This window comes from Buteo buteo, chromosome 30, assembly GCF_964188355.1.
Source record: "Buteo buteo chromosome 30, bButBut1.hap1.1, whole genome shotgun sequence".
In the NCBI taxonomy this organism is placed as follows: Eukaryota; Metazoa; Chordata; class Aves; order Accipitriformes; family Accipitridae; genus Buteo; species Buteo buteo.
The window spans coordinates 50,491-72,253 of NC_134200.1; the positions used below are offsets into that span (position 1 = coordinate 50,491).

The 21,763-nt window shown below is 62.6% G+C and overlaps 1 protein-coding gene across 2 annotated transcripts in view; it reads right to left on the reverse strand.

Moving 5' to 3' along the window:
• CDK16 (cyclin dependent kinase 16) overlaps window positions 1-20,948 on the reverse strand; it is a 22,661-nt gene extending 1,713 nt beyond the window's left edge. Inside the window, exons 1-17 of one of the 2 annotated variants that reach the window (XM_075018645.1) lie at window positions 20,809-20,948; window positions 18,905-19,022; window positions 16,957-17,090; window positions 15,798-15,908; window positions 14,231-14,287; window positions 13,121-13,235; window positions 12,777-12,871; window positions 11,950-12,012; window positions 9,400-9,523; window positions 8,609-8,729; window positions 7,829-7,926; window positions 6,701-6,806; window positions 6,258-6,300; window positions 5,788-5,878; window positions 5,148-5,225; window positions 4,366-4,413; window positions 2,485-3,746 (exon numbers count right to left, since the gene is read on the reverse strand). In XM_075018645.1, the coding sequence (XP_074874746.1) occupies window positions 4,376-4,413; window positions 5,148-5,225; window positions 5,788-5,878; window positions 6,258-6,300; window positions 6,701-6,806; window positions 7,829-7,926; window positions 8,609-8,729; window positions 9,400-9,523; window positions 11,950-12,012; window positions 12,777-12,871; window positions 13,121-13,235; window positions 14,231-14,287; window positions 15,798-15,908; window positions 16,957-17,090; window positions 18,905-19,013 (1,383 nt within the window). In that variant the 5' untranslated portion in view covers window positions 19,014-19,022; window positions 20,809-20,948 and the 3' untranslated portion in view covers window positions 2,485-3,746; window positions 4,366-4,375. Of the gene's footprint in view, window positions 1-2,484; window positions 3,747-4,365; window positions 4,414-5,147; window positions 5,226-5,787; window positions 5,879-6,257; window positions 6,301-6,700; window positions 6,807-7,828; window positions 7,927-8,608; window positions 8,730-9,399; window positions 9,524-11,949; window positions 12,013-12,776; window positions 12,872-13,120; window positions 13,236-14,230; window positions 14,288-15,797; window positions 15,909-16,956; window positions 17,091-18,904; window positions 19,023-20,808 lie in introns of those variants that run through there. The other variant, XM_075018646.1, reaches the window with a different exon arrangement.
• Between the last annotated feature and the right edge of the window lie 815 nt (window positions 20,949-21,763).

Sequence of the window (21,763 nt, forward strand, 5' to 3'; positions counted from 1 at the left end):
CCCGCCCCGCCCCCTTTCCCGCGCGCTCGCGGGAGAGACCATTGTGGGGCCGGGAGGGGGGCGGGGGAAGGGGGGAGACACGTGGTACAGCCCCCCCCGCCGTGCCTGGGGGGGGGCGGGGTTTAACCGGATTCCCGCGTCCCTGTAAGGGGGAGGGAGGGGCGGGGTCACACAGGGGTCACGTGGGCGCCGGCCGCCCCGGCAGGTTTTTTTGGTTTTTTTTTTTTTTTTTTTTTAATGGTCTGTGCCCCGTACAGCCGAGAAACGCCGCGGCCCCGCCCCTTCCCTCCCCCCCCCCTCCCCCCATGACGTATCTTCCCCGGGGGGGAGGGGGGGGGGGACACCTATAGGCTCCATATGACCCCACCCCACCCCCTCCCCCCCCCCCCGGGGCACTATAGGGGCTCCCATACGGGGTCTCCGCCCCCCCCCCCCCGGGGCTATAGGCCCCCCCCAGCCCCCTATAGAGCCCCTATAGACCCGCCCCTCCCCCCAGGAGAACCCCTCCGGACAGCACAGGGGCTATATGTCCCGCCCCCACCCCACCCCCCATCCATACATCCCCCCCCACGAGCACGCTCAGCCCCTATACAGTCCATAGGGCCCCTCATGGGGGGGGTGGGCACACCCACTCAGGCCCCGCCCCCAGGCACTATAGAGGCTCTATGCCCCCCCCCCCCCAACATGGGCTCTATAGGGGGCGGGGCCGAGCCCACCAGCGTCTCATGCTGCATATAAAAAAAACCAAATGACCCCGCCCATCCCCTTATATACATATATACACGCACGGTACATATAGGGAGCCGGGGGAGGGGGGCAAAGGGGGCCAATCCTGAGCGATGCTGGACGCGCCGGGGAGGTGGGGGGAGGGGGCAGAGTGAGGTGCAAGTAAACTCGAAGTGTGAGTAAACTCGGAGTAAAGTGAGAGTAAACTCGGAGTAGAGTTGTAGTAACCCCGGAGTAAAGGGGGAGTAACCCCGGGACTGACACGTGGCCTCAGTGTAAAGTGTCTGTAAGCCCAGAGAAGTGCGTGGCCTCGAGTTGACAGGTGAGTAACCCCATAGTAAGCTATGAGTAACCCCGGGGGGGGGGGGTGCCCTCCGGGTAAAGTGTCTGCAACCACAGAGTAGTATGCTGGCTCAGGGTAAAGTATGAGCAACCCCAGAGTAAGGTGTGAGTAAGCCTGGGGTGAAGTGTGGCCTCAGTGTAAAGTGTTTGTAACCATAAACCCCCCGTAGTGTGTAGCCTCAGGGTGAAGTGTCAGTAACCCTGCAGTAAAGTGTGAGTAAACCCAGAGCAACCCTGGAGTGAAGTGTGACCTTGGTGCAAAGTGTGTGTAACCCCAAAGTAGTGTGTAGCCTCAGGGTGAAGTGTCAGTAACCCTGGGGTAACTTGTGAGTAGCCTCGTGGTGGGGGATTGGGTAGCCCTGGAGTAAGAAGTGGTGGCTGGGTGTGCTTGGAGTAAGGGGTAAGTAACTTCAGACCAACGGTTGACCTCAGAGTAATGACTGTGTGGCCACAGGGTATGTAGTAACCCTGGAGTAAGGGCTGAGCAACACTGCAGGAAGGAGTACTCCCCCCACCCCAGCATACTGAGTAACTTTTGCAACCTCAGTGCAAGTTTTGACCTGTAGTAGTGGCTGAGTAACTTCAATGTAACAAACCTCAAGCTACTTCAAGATATCTGACAAGAGCAAGGGCTGAGTAACAACTGTGAACCCCAGAAGATGGGCTGAGCATGCCCTGCAAGTGAAGTAAGCTCAGAGTAAAGGGTAAGTAATACCACGGCGAGCAGCCAAGGGGGTGTATCTGTTGGGTATCCTCAGAGAAAGGGCTTGGGAGAGCAGGAAACACTGGAGCTGAGGCCGAGTAACCTCTGAGTAAAGAGACGGCACGGGTCAACTGAGTAACCTCAGAGTAAGTAGCACGGGGAGGTGAAAGAGGGAGGGGCTGAGGAGGGTCATGGGTCTGAATAAGCAGGAGAGGGGCTTTGTATCATCCGAGTAAAGGCTGAGTACCAAAGGCGGCGCCACTGTGTAACCCCAAAAGCCGCCACCCGGGGGGTTAAACAGGGCTGGCTCACTAAGGCCTTAGTAACCTCTGAGTAAGTGTTGAGTAAGTACTGAGTAAGGCCAAAGTCCCTTCTGAGGACCCAACACACAAGGCCAGTTACAAGTGTGGAGCAAGTCAGCATTAAGACGCAAGTAACCTGTTACTAAGGGCTGAGTAACCTCTGTGTAAAATGGGGGGCAGACCAAGATTTGTGTAACGCTGGAGTAGGGCTTTGAGGAAGACGTAACCTGGGACTAAAGCGATAAATAGGGAGAGCCAAGTAGCAGAAAGCGGTGAGTAAGGGCTGAGTAGCTGCACCAAGGAGCCGGGCAGCAATGGAGGAGCAAGCAGATAACTTCCGAGGAAGGGTTGAGTAATGCTGCCGCAAAGAGCAAAGGCAAAGGAAAGGGGTGGAAAAGGAACCACATGGAGTAACCCTGGAATAAGCTGTGAGTAGCAATAACATACCAAACAACCCCGAAGTAAGAGCTGAGTAAGCCCAGAGTAAAGACCTCTTTGAGCAACCCTGGAGTAAGTTCTGGCTAGAAGTACCGCATGACCTCGGAGTAAGAGTGGAGTAAGCCCAGAGTAAGGATCCCCACACACACCATGAGTAACTCTGGAGTAACTTCTGACAAAAACTAGAGTACCAATTAACCTTAGAGTAAGAGCTGAGTAAGCTCAGCATAAGGAACCCCATCAGTAACCCTAGAGTTAAGTTCTAAGTACCAGTAAAGTACCAACTAACCTCAATGTAAGGGCTGAGTAAATTGAGGGTAAGGACCCCGTGAGTAACCTTGCAGTAAGCTCTGGCTAGGAATAACGAACTGGAGAACCTCAAAGTAAGAGCTGAGTAAACTCAAAGTAAGGACTTCCACGAGCAACCCAGGATTAGGGGGAGGAAGTGCAGCTCCCTCGGGCTAAGTAGTGTCTGAGTAACCAAGGAGTAGGAGCTGAGTAACACTGGAGTAGCGAGCGAGTAGGGGCTGAGGAGCCGCGAAGTAAGGCTGGAGTAGGGCAGGAGCAGCTGCAGAGCTGGGCCTGAGCTGCCTTGGAGTAAAGGGGGAGTTGGGCCTGAGTAACCCTGGAATAAAGTGGGAGTAACCTTGGGGGAAGCTCCCCCAACCCTGGGGGGCACCCCCACAACCCGGGGCGGGGGAGCACCTCCAGAAAGCGAAGAAACCCCGAGTAAGGCCCGAGTAATCCTGGAGTAAAGTGTGAGTAACCTCCGAGTAAGCTCCAAAGGGCATCGCCACTCCCCCCCAAACCCCAAAACCGCCCCCCAGGTGGCCCCGCCCCCCCGCTAAGCCCCACCCCTGTGGGGGGAAGGGCAGATATAAACTCTTATTTATAATATTGCCTTGAAAAAATAAAACTCGAAGTAAATTGGGGGGGGGGGGACACCCTCAAAATCGAGGGAACTCCCCCCAAAAAATAGGGGGGTGCCCCCCCACAGTGGGGGGGGGGGGGGGTGTGTCCCACGTGACCCCACCCCCCCCAAAATCCAGCAGTGGCTCTTTGGGGGGGGGGGGGGCTGTAGTTAAAGTTCAGGGGTGCCCCCCCCCCCAGTTTGGGGGGGCTCTGCCCCCCCAATTTTAAAGTGTCCTCCCCCAGTTTTGGGGCAACGCCCCCCCCCACACACACTTTTGGGGTGTCCCAGGTGGGGCGGGGGGGTCGCAGCAGCAGTCCATGGGCTGTGGGGAGAGGAAAGGGTTAAGGGGGGGGTCCCCCAAAACAGATGACCCCCCCCCAAATTTAAACACCCCCCCATTTTTTGGGGTGTCCATTTTAGGGACCCCCCCCTGTTTTTTAGGAGTCCTCCATTTTGGGGAGCTCCCCTATTTTTTGGGGGGGGGGGCTCTTCTATGGGCAAGGTACCAATTTTGGGGGGGGTCCCAGATTTGGGGGGCACCCCAAACTGGGGGGGGGGGGAGCCTTCACATTTTGGGGGGGGTCTGGTCCCTCCATTTAATTGGGGGGGGTCCCCATTTGGGGGGCAGTCCCCATTTTGGGGGTGCTCCCTATTTTGGAAGGGACCCCCCCCTTTTAAAGAGACTGCGCCCATTTTTGGGGGGGGGGGTCCGCAAAATTTTGGGGTTCCCCCATTTCGAGGGGGAGAGGTTCATTTTTTTGGGGGGGTGTTCCCCATATTTGAGGGATTTTCTCTTTTTTTGGGGGGGCTGCTCCTCAATTTCGGGGGGGGGGAGGATGGGGGGGGTCCCATGGGGGGAGCATCCCCATTTTTTGGGGGGGGGTACCCCAATTTGGGGGGGGGTTACCCCAATTTTTGGGGGGGAAGGGGGCGGGCCCTACCTGCCCAGCGTCAGAATTCGGTGTCGAGCACCCGAAAGGCGGAGGAACCTGGGGAGAAAAAAAGGGGGGGGGTCAGGGGGGGACACCCCAAAAATTGGGGGGGGCCAAGGGGTCCCCATCAATTTGGGGGGGGGACACACCCTGGTTTTAGGGGGACGGATCCCCAGATTGCGGAAGATCCTAGATTCGGGGGGGGGGTGCAGATTTAGGGGGGGCTCCTAGATTTTGGGGGTCCCCAGATTTGGGGGGGGAGTGCAGGTTTTGGGGGGGGCCCTGGGTTTTGAAGGGGGGGGTCTGGATTTCGGGGGGGTCCTGGGTTTTAGGGAGGTAGCCCAGAATTTGGGGGGGGTCCCCAGGGTTCAGGAGGGGTCCCCCATATTTTGGAGGGGGGGAGGTCTGGATTTGGGGGGGGGTCCCCAAGTTTTGGGGGTCCCCCAGATTTTGGAAGGGGGGGGTTACCTAGATTTTGGGTGGTGTCCCTGGGTTTTGGGGAGGGGGCCTCGAGTTTTGGGGGTCCCCCAGATTTTGGAAGGGGGGGGGTCTGGATTTTGGAGGGGGGTCCCCAAGTTTTGGGGGTCCCCCAGATTTTGGAAGGGGGGGGTCTGGATTTGGGGGGGTCCCCAAGTTTTGGGGGTCCCCCAGATTTTGGAAAGGGGGGTTCTGGATTTGGGGGGGGGGGTCCTCGTGTTTTGGGGGGGTCCCCAGGTTTTGGGGGGGGGGTCTGGACCGGGGAGGGGGTCCCCAGATTTGGGGGGAGGGTCCCCGGGTTTGGGGGTGCTGACCGGGGGGGGGCAGGGAGGCCGAGCGCAGCCCCGGCTCCTTCTGCAGCTGGATCTCCTTCAGCGCGAAGATGGAGGTGGCTGGGGGGCGTGGCTTCGCGTCAAAGGGGGGCGTGGTCATGCTGAAGGGGGGTGTGGCCCTACCCCAAGCCCCTCCCCACCGGACAAAGCCACACCCCACCTATTTGCATAGGTCTTCCCATGCCCAAGCGGAACCCCTAAATGGGTGATAAAGCCCCGCCCCTCCCGGGGCCCCGCCCACCCGTAGCTAAGCCTCGCCCCCTAAAGCACCTCCCACTGCCAGCCTGCCCCACCAATGGGCTCCTCCCCGCCCCGTGAAGCCCCGCCCCTTCCAGAATCTGCCCCCAGAACGCAGGTCCCTGACAAAGCCCCGCCCTGCCCCGCCCACCACTGTAGCTCCACCCCCTCCAAACCCTCACCCACGAAGCCCCACCCACTTCAAACCCCGCCCACTCAAAACCACACCCCCCTCGAAAGCATGCACACCCCAGCTCCGCCCACACCTCCACTGCAACACCCACCCACCCCCATCAAGGCTTTGCCTGCTTGATGCCCCGCCTCCCACAAGCCCCGCCCCTCCTCCCATAAGCCCCGCCCCCTTCCCCAGGCCCCGCCCACTCACTGTCCGGCAGGGTGGTGACGCGGGGCCCCAGGCAGGCGAAGAAGGGGTGGGCCATCGCCTCCGCCGCCGGCAGCCGCCGCCGCCCCTCGAACTGCCCCGCCCACCCCGTCAGGACACGCCCACAAGGGGTGGGGACACGCCCCCTCCCCCTTGTGGGCGTGGCCCCAACAATCCCCGCCCCATCACGTGGCATCCCCCTCCCAATGCGGGCAGGGTGTGTCGCCCCCCCACCCCAGGGCAGGGTTTAAGCCCCGCCCATATGGGAGCGGCTTATGCCACGCCCATGGGGGATGGGATTGGGAAGCCACGCCCTCCCGGGGGGAAGTGGGGCGTGGCCACAGTGAGCATCCACCGTTTGGGGGTGGGGGGCAGCGAGGGGGTGGATCTTGGGGCGAGGGGGTGGGGCCATGGAGGGTGGGGTGGTAGCACGTGGCAGGGGCGGGGCGAGCAGCGGCCCCGCCCCTCCTCACCTGCAGCAGTTGGCCCAGCAGGTCGGCGCCATCGTGGTCCAGCCTGGTGGGGGGGGGGGAGGAGGGGTCAGGTAGCCCCCAACCCCCGCTATGGGGCAGATCCGCCCCCCTATGGGGCAAACACCCCCCTATGGGGCAACTACCACCCACTATGGGGCAACTACCACCCCACTATGGGGCAACTACCACCCGCTATGGGGCAGCTCCCCCCCCCCGCTATGGGGCACCCTCCCACGATGGGGCAGCCCCCCCTCGTTATGGGGCAGCCCCCCCCGCATTGGGCAAACCCTCTCCGCTATGGGTCACCCCCCCGCTATGGGGCAAATCGTCCCCGCTATGGGGCAACTCCCCCCCCCCCCCCAACTATGGGTCACCCTCCCCCCGCTATGGGGCAACTTCCCCTCCCCCCGCTATGGGGCAGCCCCCCCATCCGTGGGGCAGACCGTGGGGCGTGGTGCAGCAGCCCCTCGGGGGGGTACGGGGGGTACTTGTGGGCCCGGAATTCGGCGTTGGCCCCGATCCCCGGCCACGTCTCCTCTGTCGGGGTCCCTGGGGGGGGGTCACAGGGGAGCGGGTCACGGGGGGGGGACCCCCAAAACCCCCCCTGCGACCCCCAAGTCCCACCAGAGCCCCCCCAAGTGACCCCTGACCCCCCCAGTGACTCCAGCCTCCCCCCCAGCCCCACCCATCTTGGACCCCCCCCAATCCCAAGGCATCCCCACCCAAGTCCAGGGACCCCCCCAAATTGCCCCCAAACCCCCCAAATTTGCCCCAAATCCCCTTTACTCCAAACCCCCTTAATTTGCCCCCAAATGCCTTTATTTGCCCCAAATCCCCTTTATTTACCCCCCAAAACCCCTTTTATTCACCCCCCAAACCCCTTTATTTCACCCCAAGGTCCCCGAAATTTGCCCCAACCCTCCAAATCTCCCCAAAATTCACCCCAATTTCTCCCAAACTTCCAAAATTTCCCAAAAAATTTGCCCAAAATCCCCCAAATTTGCCCCAAAGTACTTAATTTACCCCAAATCCCTAGATTTCCCCCAAACCACCCAAATTTGCCCCAAATTTGCCCAAAACCCTTTTAATTTACCCTAAATTCCCCAGTTTTCCCCAAATTCCCCCAAAACAGCCCAAATTTACCCCAAACCCCCAGCATTTCCCCAACTCCCCAGATTTGTCCCAAACCCCTTAATTTACCCAAAACCATCTCAATTTCCCCCAAACCCCCTGAATTTCCCCCAAATTGGCCCCAAATAAACCTTAATATAGCCTAAATCCCCGAGAATTTCCCCCAAATTTTCCCCAAACCCCTTAATTTACCCCCAAACCCCTTTATTTACCCTAAAACTCCTTAATTCACCCCCAAACCCCCAAATTTCCCCCTAAATTTGCCCAAAATCCCCCAAACTTGCCCCAATCCCTTAATACACCCAAAACCCACTGAATTCCCCCCAAAACCCCGAATTTCCCCACAACACCCAAATTTCCCCCTAAATTTGCCCCCCAACCCCCCCAATCTCCCCCAAATTCCCCAAATTTGCCCAAAATCGCCAGGTTTTGCCCCGTACCAAGGAGGCGGAAGATGAAGTGCAGCTGCTCCTCCACGGTGGAGCCAGGGAAGAGCGGCCGCCCCGTCACCATCTCTGAGAAGATGCAGCCCACGCCCCTGCGACACCCGTGCCAGGCCCTCGTGCGAGGCTCCCCCGCCTCGTGCGAGGCCCGAGACCCTCGTGCAAGAGACACCCCCCACCCCGGGAACAGCCCCCCGCAGGCGGGAGTGCTCCCAGTCCTCACGCGAGACCCCCAGGGGTGGCACGGGGTCCCGTCACGACCCCCGTGCGAGCTCCCTGTCCTTGTGCGAGACCCTTGTGCAAGAGCCTTGCGGGAAAGACGCCCTGCAAATACCCTCTGTAACCGTGCGAGAGCCCGCACTCCCCGTGCAAGACCCCTGGACCCCATCCTGGCCCCCGTGCGAGCCCCCCAACCCCCACGCAAAGCCCCCACACCCCCATGCAAGATCCTTGTGCAAGCTCCTCGTGCGAGAGGCCCCCTGCAAATCCCCTCTAGACCCGCACGAGAGCCCGCAGTCCCTGTGCGAGACCCCTGGGCGGACACAGAGCCCTATCCCCCATCCTCGTGCCAGGCTCCCGGTCCTTGTGCGAGACCCTCGTGCGAGACCCTCGTGCGAGACCCCCACTGCAAATCCCCCCCCGGAGCCACATAGGTGCCTGCAGTCCCCGTGCAAGACCCCTGGGACCCCCATGTGAACCCCCCCAAGCCCCGCGTGAAGCCCCCAAGCCCTTGCGTGAAGCCCCCCAAGCCCTCGTGCGAGGCCCTCGTGCGCTCACCACATATCGATCTGGGTGGAGTACTCGGTGGAGCCCAGCAGGATGTCGGGGGGGCGGTACCAGAGCGTCACCACCTCGTTAGAGTAGGTCTTCGTCGGGATGGATTTCGCCCGGGCCAGGCCTGGAAGGGGGGGGGGGAGGAAGGGGGTTATCGAGGGGGGGTCCCTGGGGGGGTAAGTGGGGTCCTGAAGGGGGGAGTTGGGGTCCCTGGGGGGGGGTAATTGGGGTCTCTGGGGGGAGAATTGGGGTTCCTGGGGGGTAATCAGGGTCCTGGGGAGGGGAATTGGGGTCCCTGGGGGGGGCAAATGGGGTCCCAGAGGGGGAAATTGGGGTCCTGGGGGGGGCAAATGGGGTGCTAGGGGGGGAAACTGGGGTCCCTGGGGGGAGAATTGGGGTCCTGGAGGGGGGAGTTGGGGTCCCTGGGAGGGGAATTAGGGTCGGGGGGGGGGGGGTAGTTGGGGTCCTGGGGGGGGGAATTGGGGTCCCTGGGAGGGGAATTAGTGTTGGGGGGGGGTAGTTGGGGTCCTGGGGGGGGGAATTGGGGTCCCTGAGGGGGTAATTGGGGTCCCTGGGGGGTAATTGGGGTCCCTGGGGGGGGCAAATGGGGTCCCTGAGGGGGTAATTGGGGTCCCGGGGGGGGGCAAATGGGGTCCTGGGGGGGGGAGGTGTCCCAGGGTGGGTTTTGGGGCTCCCAGGGTGGATTTTCAGGGTCCCCCCAGGATATTTTAAGGGTGCAGGGCCGGGGGGGGGGGGGGGGATGATTTTGCGGCGTCCCCCCCCCCTTCGCTGACCGAAGTCGGCGAGTTTGAGGTCCCCGCGCCGGCTGAGCAGGAGGTTTTGGGGCTTGAGGTCGCGGTGCAGCACCTTGTGCCGGTGGCAGAAAGCCAAACCCCGGAGCAGCTGGAAGAGGAAAAGCTGCCCCCCCCCAGCCCGCGGCCCCCCAAAATGGCCCCTTGCACACTCGTCGCACGCTTGTCGCCAGCCCCGTCGCGGGATTGCGCCCCCCCCCCCCGCCCCGTCGCGACCCTCCTAAGCCGTCCCGAAGCCTTCGCGTCTTTGGAGACGGCAGAGCTCCTCGCAGGTCCCTTTGCACGCCCCTCGCACGCTCGTTGCACGCCTGTCGCACGGCCCCTCGCACAATCACGGCCCCCTTGCACGTGCAAAACCACGTTATGAGGTCCCAAACCCCTCGCGCTCTCCTGGGAGATCCCAGGCACCCTCACGCGCCCCTTTGCACACCCTTTGCACGCTCATTGCCACACCCGTTGCACAATCACAGCCCGCTTGCACGTATAAAGCCACGTGATAAGGTCCCAAACCCCTCACTCTCTCCTGGAAGATCCCACACCTTTTCATAGATCCTTTCGCACGCCCTTTGCACGCTCAATGCACGCCTCTCGCACACCCATCGCGCAACCCCTTTTACATTCACAAAGCTCTTGCACAGATAAAGCCACGCAATGAGGTCCCAAACGCCTCACGCTCTCCTGGAAGATCCCAGACACCCTCATAAATCTTTTTGCACACCCTTTGCACACTCACTGCACGCCCCTCGCACGCTCATCACACGCCCGTCGCGCGATCACGGCCCCCTCGCGCGGCCACAGCCCTCCTAAGCGGCCCCGAAGCCTTCGCATCCTTCCTGGAGATGCCCGAGCTCCTCACAGATCCCTTTGCACGCCCCTCGCACGCTCGTTGCACGTCCATCGCGTGCCCGTCGCACAGCCTTTGCACAATCACAGCTCTCTTGCGCGTATAAAGCCAGATTATGAGGTCCCAAACCCCTTGCGCCCTCCTGGGAGACCCCAGGCATCCTCACAGATCCCATTGCACACCCTTTGCACGCCCCTTGCGCACTCATCACACACACGCTTGCACGCTCACCGCACAACGCATATCCCCCTGCACGTGCAACACCACCTTAGGCAGCCCCTAACCCTGCGCATCCTCCTGGGAGACCCCAGACTTCCTCGTGTGGCCCTTTGCGTGCCCCTTGCACGCACGTTGCACACCCATTGCACGCCCCAGACCCCCTCGCGTGCCCCAAGCCCCCTTGCACGTCCCCAAGCCCCTCGTGTTCTCTGCACACAGTCCAAAGCCCTCGCATACTCCTAGTTCACCCCAAGCCCCCTCGCACACCCTTTGCACACCCCACACTCCCTTGCACGCCCTCGCAGGCCCCTTGCACGCCACGGGGCCCCTCGCTCACCCCTCAGCACCTTGCACAGCCCCCCCCCCACGCCCCTCGCACACCCCAGGCCCCCTTGCACGCCCCTTCCACACCCTAGAGCCCCTTCCATGGCCCAGATCCCTTTGCACGCCCCTCACGTGCCCAAGAGCTACTCGCACGCCCCAAGCCCCCTCGCGCATCTGTTGCACACCCCTTCCACACCTTCAGACCCCCTCGCACGCCCGACCCCCCTCGCACATCCCTCACCCACCCTTTCCACACCCCAGACCCACTCACGCACCCCTTACACGCTCCTTGCACGGCCCAGATCTCCCCACACGCCCCTGACCCCCTCGCACCCCCTCGCACCCCCCAGATCCCCTCGCGCGTCCCTCGCACGCCGCTTGCACACTGCAGACCCCCGTCGCACAACCCAGACACCCTTGCATGCCCTCGCGTGCCCCTCGCGTGCCCCTCACAAGGCCCAGGCCCCCTCGCACGCCCTCCCGTGTCCCAAACCCCCTTGCACACCCCAGACCGCCTCACACGTCCCTTACGCGCCCCGGCCCTCCTCGCACGCCCCTTGCACACACCTGATCCCCTCACACATCTCTTACACGCCTCTTGCATACTTCAGGTCACCTTGCACGCCCTCACACGTGCCAGACCCCCTCGCACGCCCCTGCAGCCCCCCCCCACACACCGCTTGCACTCCCAAGATTCCCTTGCACCCCGCTTGCACGCCCCTGACTCCCTCGCGTGTCTGTTACGTGCCCCTTGCACACCCCTGAACCCCTCGCATGCCCTTGCACGCCCCAGACACTCTCACACACCCTTCACAGCCCCACGCACACCACCCACTCTCCCAAGGCTCCCTTGCACGTCCCTTGCACGCCCTGGCCCCCCTCGCATGCCCCTTACGCGCCCCTTGCACGCCCCTGACCCCTTCGCATGCCCTTGCACGCTCCAGACCCCCCTTGCACACCCCTTCCACTGCCCCATCCTCCCTTCACGCTCCTCTTACACGCCCCTCGTATACCCCAGGTCCTCTTGCACGCCCCTTACACGCCCCTTGCACGCCCCTGACGCCCTCGCAAGCCCCTTCCAGGCCCCTCGCACGCCCCAGACCTCCCCCCGCCACCACACACCCCTCGCACGCCCTTGCACGCACCTTGACGTTGTGCATGCTGATGACGCTGCCGCAATCGTCCAGGTACTGCTTGAGGTCCCGGTCCTGAGGTGGGAGGGAGGGGAGGAGGAAACCCCAAAAATGGGACAGTTGGGGGGGTCCCAGGGGGGTTTAGGGGGTGCTGGGGCCATTTGGGGGGTTCCACAGTGGATTTGGGGGGGCTTTAGGGGGAATTGGGGGGCTATGGGGTTATCTGGGGGGGCCCTGGAAGTATTTGGGGGGGCCCTGAGGGGATTTAGGGGGGTCTATGGGTGTCTGGGGGGGATTTGGGGGGGCCCTGAGGGGATTTAGGGGGGTCTATGGGTGTCTGGGGGGGATTTCGGGGGGCCCTGAGGGGATTTAGGGGGGTCTATGGGTGTCTGGGGGGGATTTGGGGGGGCCCTGAGGGGATTTAGAGGGGTCTATGGGTGTCTGGGGGGGATTTGGGGGGGGCCTGAGGGGATTTAGGGGGGTCTGTGGGTGTCTGGGGGGGATTTGGGGTGGGCCTGAGGGGATTTAGAGGGGTCTATGGGTGTCTGGGGGGGATTTGGGGGGGGCCTGAGGGGATTTAGGGGGGTCTATGGGTGTCTGGGGGGGATTTGGGGGGATTATGGGAGTCTGGGGGGGAATTGGGGGGCCCTGGGGGAGATTTGGAGGGAGCTATGGGTGTCTGGGTGGGAACTGGGGGAACCAGGGGGAGCGAGCAGAGGAGCTTTTGGGGTGCAGGGGGGGATTTGGGGGTTCAGGGGGTGTCTTGGGGGGCAGGGGGGCAGGTTTTGGGGTGCAGGGGGGTGTTTTGGGGGGGGGACACGACATTTTGGGGCACTCACCAGGTACTCAAAGACGAGGGTGAGGCACTGGGGCGTGTGGACGATGTCGTGCAGCGTCACCACGTTGGCGTGTTTCAGGTCGCGCAGCAGGGACACTGCGGGGGTGGGGGGGGGGACACGACAGTGGCCTCAGCCCCCGCCTGCACCCCGTCCACACTCCGCCCTCGTGCGAGCCCTCGTGCGAGCCCCCTTGTGCAAAGACACCCCCCCAGCCCTCACGCGAGCAGCACCCACGCAACCCACCGCCACCCCACGCCACCCCCTCAGTGTCACCCTCTGTGTGCGTGTCCCCCAGAGCGTCCCTCCCGGCCCTCGTGCGAGGCCCTCGTGCGAGGCCGGCTCACCCTCACGGATGGCCGTGCAAGGGGCCCCCTCCTCGTGCTCCAGGCGGATTTCCTTCAGGGCCACCAGGTTCTCCGTCAGTTTGCTGCGGCCCTTGTACACCGTGGCGTAGGTGCCCTGGGGACAGCAGGGGGGCATGGGGGGGACATGGGGACATGAGGGACATTGGGGGACACGTGGGGACATTGGGGGGACATGGGGGACACGGGGACGTGAGGGACATTGGGGTGACATGGGGGACACAGGGACATTGGGGGACATGAGGGACATTGGGGGACACGTGGGGACATTGGGGGGACATGGGGGACACGGGGGGACATGGGGTCGTGAGGGACATTGGGGTGACATGGGGGACACAGGGACATTGGGGGACACGTGGGGACATTGGGGGACACGTGGGGGACACAGGGACATGGGGACATGAGGGACATTGGGGGACACGTGGGGACATTGGGGGGACATGGGGGACACAGGGGGACATGGGGACATGGGGGACATTGGGGTGACATGGGGGACACAGGGACATGAAGGACATGGGGAACATGAAGACACATGGGGACATTGGGGGGACGTTTGGGGGGGGACATTGGGGTATTGGGGGGACATTGGGGGACGTTGGGTGACATGGGGATGTGGGGGGACACAGGGACAGGAGGGACATTGGGGGACACGTGGGGACATTGGGGTGACATGGGGGACGGGGGGACGTGGGGACATGAAGGACATGGGGGACATGAAGACACATTGGGACATTGGGGGGACATTGGGGGGGACATTGAGGTATTGGGGGGACATTGGGTGACATGGGGATGTGGGGGGACACAGGGGACACGGTGACACATGGGGACATTGGGGGGACATGGGGGAAATTGGGGGACATCGGGGGGGGACATGAAACCAGCGGGGGACAGCGACACGGGGGGGGGACATGAAAACGGGGGGGGACAGTGACACATTTGGGGGGACATGAAGGGACACGGGGGACACGAAGACCCACGGGGGGGACATGAAACAGACGGAAGGCATGGCGGGGGGGGGGGGTGGGGACACCTGGGGACACACCCGGTGGCCCCGCCCCACCCTGCCCCGCCCCTCCTGGGACCGCCCCTCACCTCGCCCAGTTTGTCCAGCTTGACGTAGGTCTCCAGCTTCCCAAAGCCAATCTCCGACTGGAGGAGGGGGGACGACACGGTTACTGGGAGAACTGGGAAGCACTGGGGGGGGGGGGCACCAGTCCCTCCTCCCCCATACTGGTTTACACTGGTTCATCCTACCCTGTACTGGTTTATACTGGTTTATACTGGTTCATCCTCCCCTGTACTGGTTTATACTGGTTCATCCTACCCTGTACTGGTTTATACTGGTTTATACTGGTTCATCCTACCCTGTACTGGTTTATACTGGTTCATCCTACCCTGTACTGGTTTATACTGGTTTATACTGGTTCATCCTACCCTGTACTGGTTTATACTGGTTCATCTTACCCTGTACTGGTTTATACTGGTTCATCCTCCCCTGTACTGATTTATACTGGTTTATCCTACCCTGTACTGGTTTATACTGGTTTATACTGGTTCATCCTCCCCTGTACTGGTTTATACTGGTTCATCCTACCCTGTACTGGTTTATACTGGTTTATCCTACCCTGTACTGGTTTATACTGGTTCATCCTACCCTGTACTGGTTTATACTGGTTCATCCTACCCTGTACCGGTTTATACTGGTTCATCCTACCCTGTACTGGTTTATACTGGTTTATCCTACCCTGTACTGGTTTATACTGGTTTATCCTACCCTGTACTGGTTTATACTGGTTCATCCTACCCTGTACTGGTTTATACTGGTTCATCCTACCCTCTACTGGTTTATACTGGTTCATCCTCCCCTGTACTGGTTTATACTGGTTCATCCTCCCCTGTACTGGTTTATACTGGTTTATACTGGTTCATCCTCCCCTGTACTGGTTTATACTGGTTTATACTGGTTCATCCTACCCTGTATTGGTTTATACTGATTCATCCTACCCTCTACTGGTTTATACTGGTTTATACTGGTTCATCTTCCTCTGTACTGGTTTATACTGGTTTATACTGGTTCATCCTACCCTATACTGGTTTATACTGGTTTATCCTACCCTGTACTGGTTTATACTGGTTTATTCTACCCTGTACTGGTTTATACTGGTTTATCCTCCCCTGTACTGGTTTATACTGGTTTATTCTACCCTGTACTGGTTTATACTGGTTCATCCTACCCTGTACTGGTTTATACTGGTTTATCCTACCCTGTACTGGTTTATACTGGTTCATCCTCCCCTGTACTGGTTTATACTGGTTTGTTCTGGGACACAGCGAGGCTTGGGGGACACTGCTGGAGGGGACTGGGAGCAACTGGGAAGCACTGGGAGGCCCCAGAGCACGATGTTGGCCTATACTGGTCTATATTGCTCCGTATTAATTTATACTGGTCGAAACTGGTCCGCGCTGGTTTATGCTGATCCGTACTGGTTTATACTGGGACGCACCAGGGAGAGGCCACGCAGGCAGCGGCTGAGGGGCTGCCTCCAGAAGGGACTGGGGGACGCTGCCGGGGTTACGACTAGTTCCTACTCGTCCACGGTGGTCCGTACCGGTCTGCACTGGTTTGTACTGGTTTATACTGGTCCCTACCGGGACTCACCAGGGAGACGCGGCGCAGGCGGCGGCTGAGGGGCCCGGGCAGCCCCAGTCGGTCGAGGCCGCCCTCGGGCAGGCGGGTGTCAGCGGGCAGCGACAGGCGCTTGTTGATGTCCTGGGGGGGGGGGGGCAGAGCAGTGACCTCCAGGGACCCCCAAAACCCCCCAGGACCCCCCTAAAATCCCCCCAAAGCCCCCCAGGACCCCCCTTAAACCCCCTCGAAGCCCCCCAAACCCCCAAGGACCCCCCTTAAAGCCCCCAGGACCCCCAAGACCCCCTCAAAGCCCCCCAAAACCACCCTGAAGCCCCCTCAAAGCCCCCCAACCCCCCAAAAAAACCCCCATGACCATCCTAAACACCCCCCAAGACCCCCCAAATCCCCCCAGGACACCCCTTAAACCCCCTCGAAGCCCCCCAAAAACCCCCAAAACCCCCAAGGACTCCCCCTCAAAGCCCCCAGGATGCCCAAGACCCCCACCAAGGCCTCCCACCCCCCCCCCAAAGCCCCCTAAAACCCTCTAGGACACCCCAAAGCCTCCCAGGACCCCCCCAAAAACCCCCAGGACCCCCCAAAGCCCCCGAGGAACACCCCCAAACACCCTCAAAGCCCTCCCAAGCCCACCAGGATCCCCCCCCCCAAATCCCCTCAAAGCCTCCTGGGACCCCCAAGACCCCCTCAAAGCCCCCCAAAACCACCCTGAAGCCCCCTCAAAGCCCCCCAACCCCCCCAAAAACCCCCATGACCATCCTAAAAACCCCCCAAGACCCCCAAATCCCCCCAGGACACCCCTTAAACCCCCTCGAAGCCCCCCAAAAACCCCCCAAACCTCCAACGACCCCCCTCAAAGCCCCCAGGATGCCCAAGACCCCCACCAAGGCCTCCCAACCCCCCCCCCCAAAGCCCCCTAAAACCCTCTAGGACACCCCAAAGCCTCCCAGGACCCCCCCAAAAACCCCCAGGACCCCCCAAAGCCCCCGAGGAACACCCCCAAACACCCTCAAAGCCCTCCCAAGCCCACCAGGATCCCCCCCCCAAATCCCCTCAAAGCCTCCTGGGACCCCCAAGACCCCCTCAAAGCCCCCCAACCCCCCCCAAAAACCCCCATGACCATCCTAAAAACCCCCCAAGACCCCCCTCAAAACCCCCCAGGACCCCCCCCCACCTCGGAGGAACCGGGGCGAGCCGGGTGCTGGCGCAGGCGCAGGCGGACGGGGGAGGCCACCTCCTCCGAGGACGTCCCCGAGGGGGGGTCGCTCTCCCCATCCGAACCCATCCGCCCCTCCTCTGCCCCTGCCTCTGGGGAGGGGGGGGGGGGGGGGGGCGTCAGGGCACCCCAAAACCCCCAGGGAACCCCTCAGGTCCCCAGGGACCACCCCCCCAAAAGTCAAAGGATTTTCCCCCCCCCCAACCCCAAAGCCCCCTGTGTCCAGCCCCCAGGGCCCCCCCCCCAACTCCAAAGCCCCCAAAGACCCCCCCAGGTCCCCAGGTCACTCCCCAAATACCCCCCCCAGGGCCCCCCAAAATCCCTTGGGACCCCCCCAGGGTCCCCCCAATTCCCCCCCCCCCCCCAGGGACAGAGGACACAGGGGGAATAGATGGGGGACACGGGGGGGTCAGAGGGGGACATGGGGGGGGGGGACATGGGGACAGATCATCTGGGTATGGGGGGGGCGGATGGGGGGGACGTGGGGACATTTAAGGGGGACATGGGGACATTTGGGGGGGACATGGGGACATTTGGGGACAGATGGGGGGACACGGCGGGGGGGGGACATGGGGACGTTTAAGGGGGACATGGGGACATTTGGGGGGCACATGGGGACCTGGGGACAGATGGGGGGATGTGGCGGGGGGGGGGGACATGGGGACATTTGGGGGGGACATGGGGACCTGGGGACAGATGGGGGGATGTGGCGGGGGGGGGGACATGGGGACGTTTAAGGGGGACATGGAGACATTTGGGGGGGACATGGAGACCTGGGGACAGATGGGGGGACATGGCGGAGGGGGGGGACATGGGGACATTTGGGGGGGACATGGGGACACGGGGGGGACGTGGGGACAGGGGACCTGGGGATGGGGAGGGGCAGATGGGGGGGACACGGGGGGGGACACGGGGGGGGACGCGGAGGCAGGTGGTGGCACGGGAGGGGACATGGGGACAGGATACGGGGACAGATGGAGGGACACGGGGGGGGGCGTGGGGACAGATGGGGACATGGCGGGGGGGGAAGGGGGGGCACCCCCTGAAGCCCCACAGCCCCCCCTCTTAAAGGGCCAGGCACCCTTGAAACCCCACAGCTCCTCCTCTTAAAGGGCCAGGCACCCTCCTCAAGCCCCACCCCAATTCCCTTAAAGGGCCAGGCACCCCACCAACCCATGCCCCAGCCCTCTTAAAGGGCCAGGCGTCCCCTCAAGTCCCACCCCCTGCTGCCTTAAAGGCACAGGCACCTCTCCAGCCTCTTAAAGGGACAGGCACCTCCCTCAATCTCCAACCCAGCCTCTTAAAGGGGCAGGCACCTCTCCAGCTTCTTGAAGGAGCAGGCATCCTCTTAAAGGGACAGGCACCTACTCCCAATCCTCACACCCCCCCCCCCCCCAGGCCTCTTAAAGGGGCAGACACTTCTCCAGTTTCTTAAAGGGGCAGGCACCCCCTCGACCCCCAACCCCAGCTGTCTTAAAGGGCCAGGCATCCTCTTAAAGGGCCAGGCATCCTCTTAAAGGGCCAGGCAACCCCTCTGGAGCCCCACAACCCTGGCCTGTTAAAGGCGCAAGCACCTTTTTAACCTCTTAAAGAGACAGGCACCTCTCTAGCTTCTTAAAGGCACAGGCACCCTCTCTCAAGGCCCACTCCCAGCTTCTTAAAGGGCCAGGCACCTCCCTAGCCTCTTAAAGGGGCAGGCACGCTCTCGACCCCCAACCCCAAGCTCTTAAAGAGACAGGCACCCCCTGCTCCCTGAGTCTCTTAAAGGCCCAGGCGCTCTCCAAGCCCTCCCCTAGCCTTCTTAAAGGGACAAGCACCCCCTCCAAAGCAGCAGGGCTCTCCCCTTAAAGGGGGGGTGGGGTCCCCCTTAAAGGGGCAGGGTGCCCCTTAAAGGGCCAGCGCTCACCGCTGTCGCTGCCGTGGCCGTCGCGGGGCTCCCCCAGGCTCTTCTCGGGGGCGCGGCCCCCCCGCAGCGTCATCGACAGCTGCCGCTTGATCTTCTTCATCCGGTCCATGGCGGAACCCTGGCGGGGGGGAACCGGGACACCTGGGTCCCTCTGGCACACCTGGGACCCCCCCCAACCTCTGGGACCCCCCCAAACCTCTGGGACCCCCCCCCAAACCTCTGGGACCCCCCCAGAACTCTTGGGTCCCCCCAGAACTCTTGGGTCCCCCCCAAACCCCAGGGTCCCCCCCCAACCTCCTGGCCCACCCCAAACTCCTGCCCTGCCCCCCCCAGACTCCTGGGTCCCCCCAAACTCCTGGATCCCCCCCAAACTCCTTCTGCCTCCCCCAAGCTCCCGGGTCCCCCCAAAATCCTTCTCCCCCCCCCCAGATTTCTGGCTCCCCTCAAACTTCTGCCCCCCCCAAACTCCTGGGTCCCCCCAAACTTCTGCCCACCCCCCCCAAACTCCTGGGTCCCCCCAAACTCCTACTCACCCCCCCAAACTCCTGGATTCCCCCCAAACTCCTTCTGCCTCCCCCAAGCTCCCGGGTCCCCCCAAAATCCTTCTCTCCCCCCCCAGATTTCTGGCTCCCCCCAAACTTCTCCCCCCCCCCAAACTCCTGGGTCCCCCCAAACTCCTGCTCACCCCCCAAACTCCTGGATCCCCCCAAAATCCTTCTGCCTCCCCCAACCTCCCGGGTCCCCCCAAAATCCTGCTCACCCCCCCAAACTCCTGGATCCCCCCAAAATCCTTCTGCCTCCCCCAAACTCCCAGGTCCCCCCAAAATCCTTCTCCCCCCCCCCAGGTTTCTGGCTCCCCTCAAACTTCTGCCCCCCCCCCAACTCCTGGGTCCCCCCAAACTTCTCCCCCCCCCAAACTCCTGGGTGCCCCCAAACTCCTGCCGCCCCCCAAACTCCTGCTCACCCCCCCAAACTCCTGGGTCCCCCCAAACTCCCGGGTCCCCCCAAAATCCTGCTCACCCCCCCAAACTCCTGGATCCCCCCAAAATCCTTCTGCCTCCCCCAACCTCCCGGGTCCCCCCAAAATCCTTCTCCCCCCCCCAGATTTCTGGCTCCCCCCAAACTTCTGCCCCCCCCCCCAAACTCCTGGGTCCCCCCAAACTTCTCCCCCCACCCCCAAAACTCCTGGGTCCCCCCAAACTCCTGCTCACCCCCCCAAACTCCTGGATCCCCCCAAATCCTTCTCCCCCCCCCAGATTTCTGGCTCCCCCCAAAATCCTTCTCCCCCCCCCAGATTTCTGGCTCCCCCCAAACTTCTGCCCCCCCCCAAACTCCTGGGTCCCCCCAAACTTCTCCCCCCACCCCCAAAACTCCTGGGTCCCCCCAAACTCCTGCTCACCCCCCCAAACTCCTGGATCCCCCCAAAATCCTTCTGCCTCCCCCAACCTCCCGGGTCCCCCCAAAATCCTTCTCCCCCCCCCCAGATTTCTGGATCCCCCCAAACTCCTTCCCCTCCCTCCCCCGCAACGTCCTGGCTCCCCCCAAACTTCTGCCCCCCCCCCAAACTCCCGGATCCCCCCAAAATCCTTCTCCCCCCCCCCAGATTTCTGGCTCCCCCCAAACTTCTGCCCCCCCCCCCCAAACTCCTGGGTCCCCCCAAACTCCTTCTCCCCACCCCCCCCAAACTCGCCCCCCCCCTTTGGCTGACCCTGGGCGTGGCCAACGGGGGCGTGGCCAACGGGGAGGCGTGGCCAACGGGGGCGTGGCCTCCTCACCACCCCCCAGCCACCTCCACACAGGCCTGGGGCGGGGGGGGGAGGCCCGGCCTGAGGAGAGCCGGGGAAGGGGGGGGGTCCCGGGGAATAAAAGGGGGTTTTCTCCCCCCCCCCCCGCACCCCCGTTACCGGCTCAACGGCGCGGGGCCTCCCAAAAATCCTCGGCCATGGCGGGGCCGGGCCCGACCCCGCGGGCGGCTCCGGGGGGGGCCGGGCCGGGCCGGGCCCGGGTGAGGAGGAGGAAGCGGCGGCGACTCAAAATGGCGGCGGGAGGGGCGGGGCCGGGTGACGTTGGAGGAGGAGGGGGAAGGGGCGGGGCGGAGGCAGGGAGGGGGGGAGAGAGGAGGCTCGGCGGGGCGGGGCTGGGGGGAAGGGGCGGGGCTTGGGAGGGAGGGCACGCCCACCTGCGGGAGGGGCGGGGCGGGGCGCTCCCCGCGTGCCTCGGTCCTCTAATGGGGGGGTGGGGGGGGGGGGTCAGCCCGGATGACGTCAGGCGCGGCTGGGGACCACCCCCCCCAACTTCAACCAATAGGAAATTCCCTCCCCTCCCCCCGCCCCTGACCCCGCCCCCTGACCCCGCCCCCTAAGGCTGGAGGCAGCTGGGAAAGACCCTGGAGGGGGTGGGGAACCCCAAAAGAGGCCCCGCCCCTTTTCCTGGGGCGGGGGGGGGGGGGGGTCACCAGGGTTCCTCTGAGGTTACTCATAGGTTACACCGGGGTTACTGATAGGCTGCTCCCGGGTTGCTCCGATGTTCCCCAGTGTTTACTCGTCGGTTACTCCGGGGTTACTGATAGGCTGCTCCCGGGTTGCTCCAATGTTACCCAGTGTTTACTCATTGGTTACCCCGGGGTTACTGATAGGCTGCTCCCGGGTTGCTCCGATGTTACCCAGTGTTTACTCATCGGTTACTCCGGGGTTACTGATAGGCTGCTCCCGGGTTGCTCCGATGTTACCCAGTGTTTACTCATCAGTTACTCCGGGGTTACTGATAGGCTGCTCCCAGGTTGCTCCGATGTTACCCAGTGTTTACTCATCAGTTACTCCGGGGTTACTTGTTGGTTACTCCTACGCCCCCCACACATGG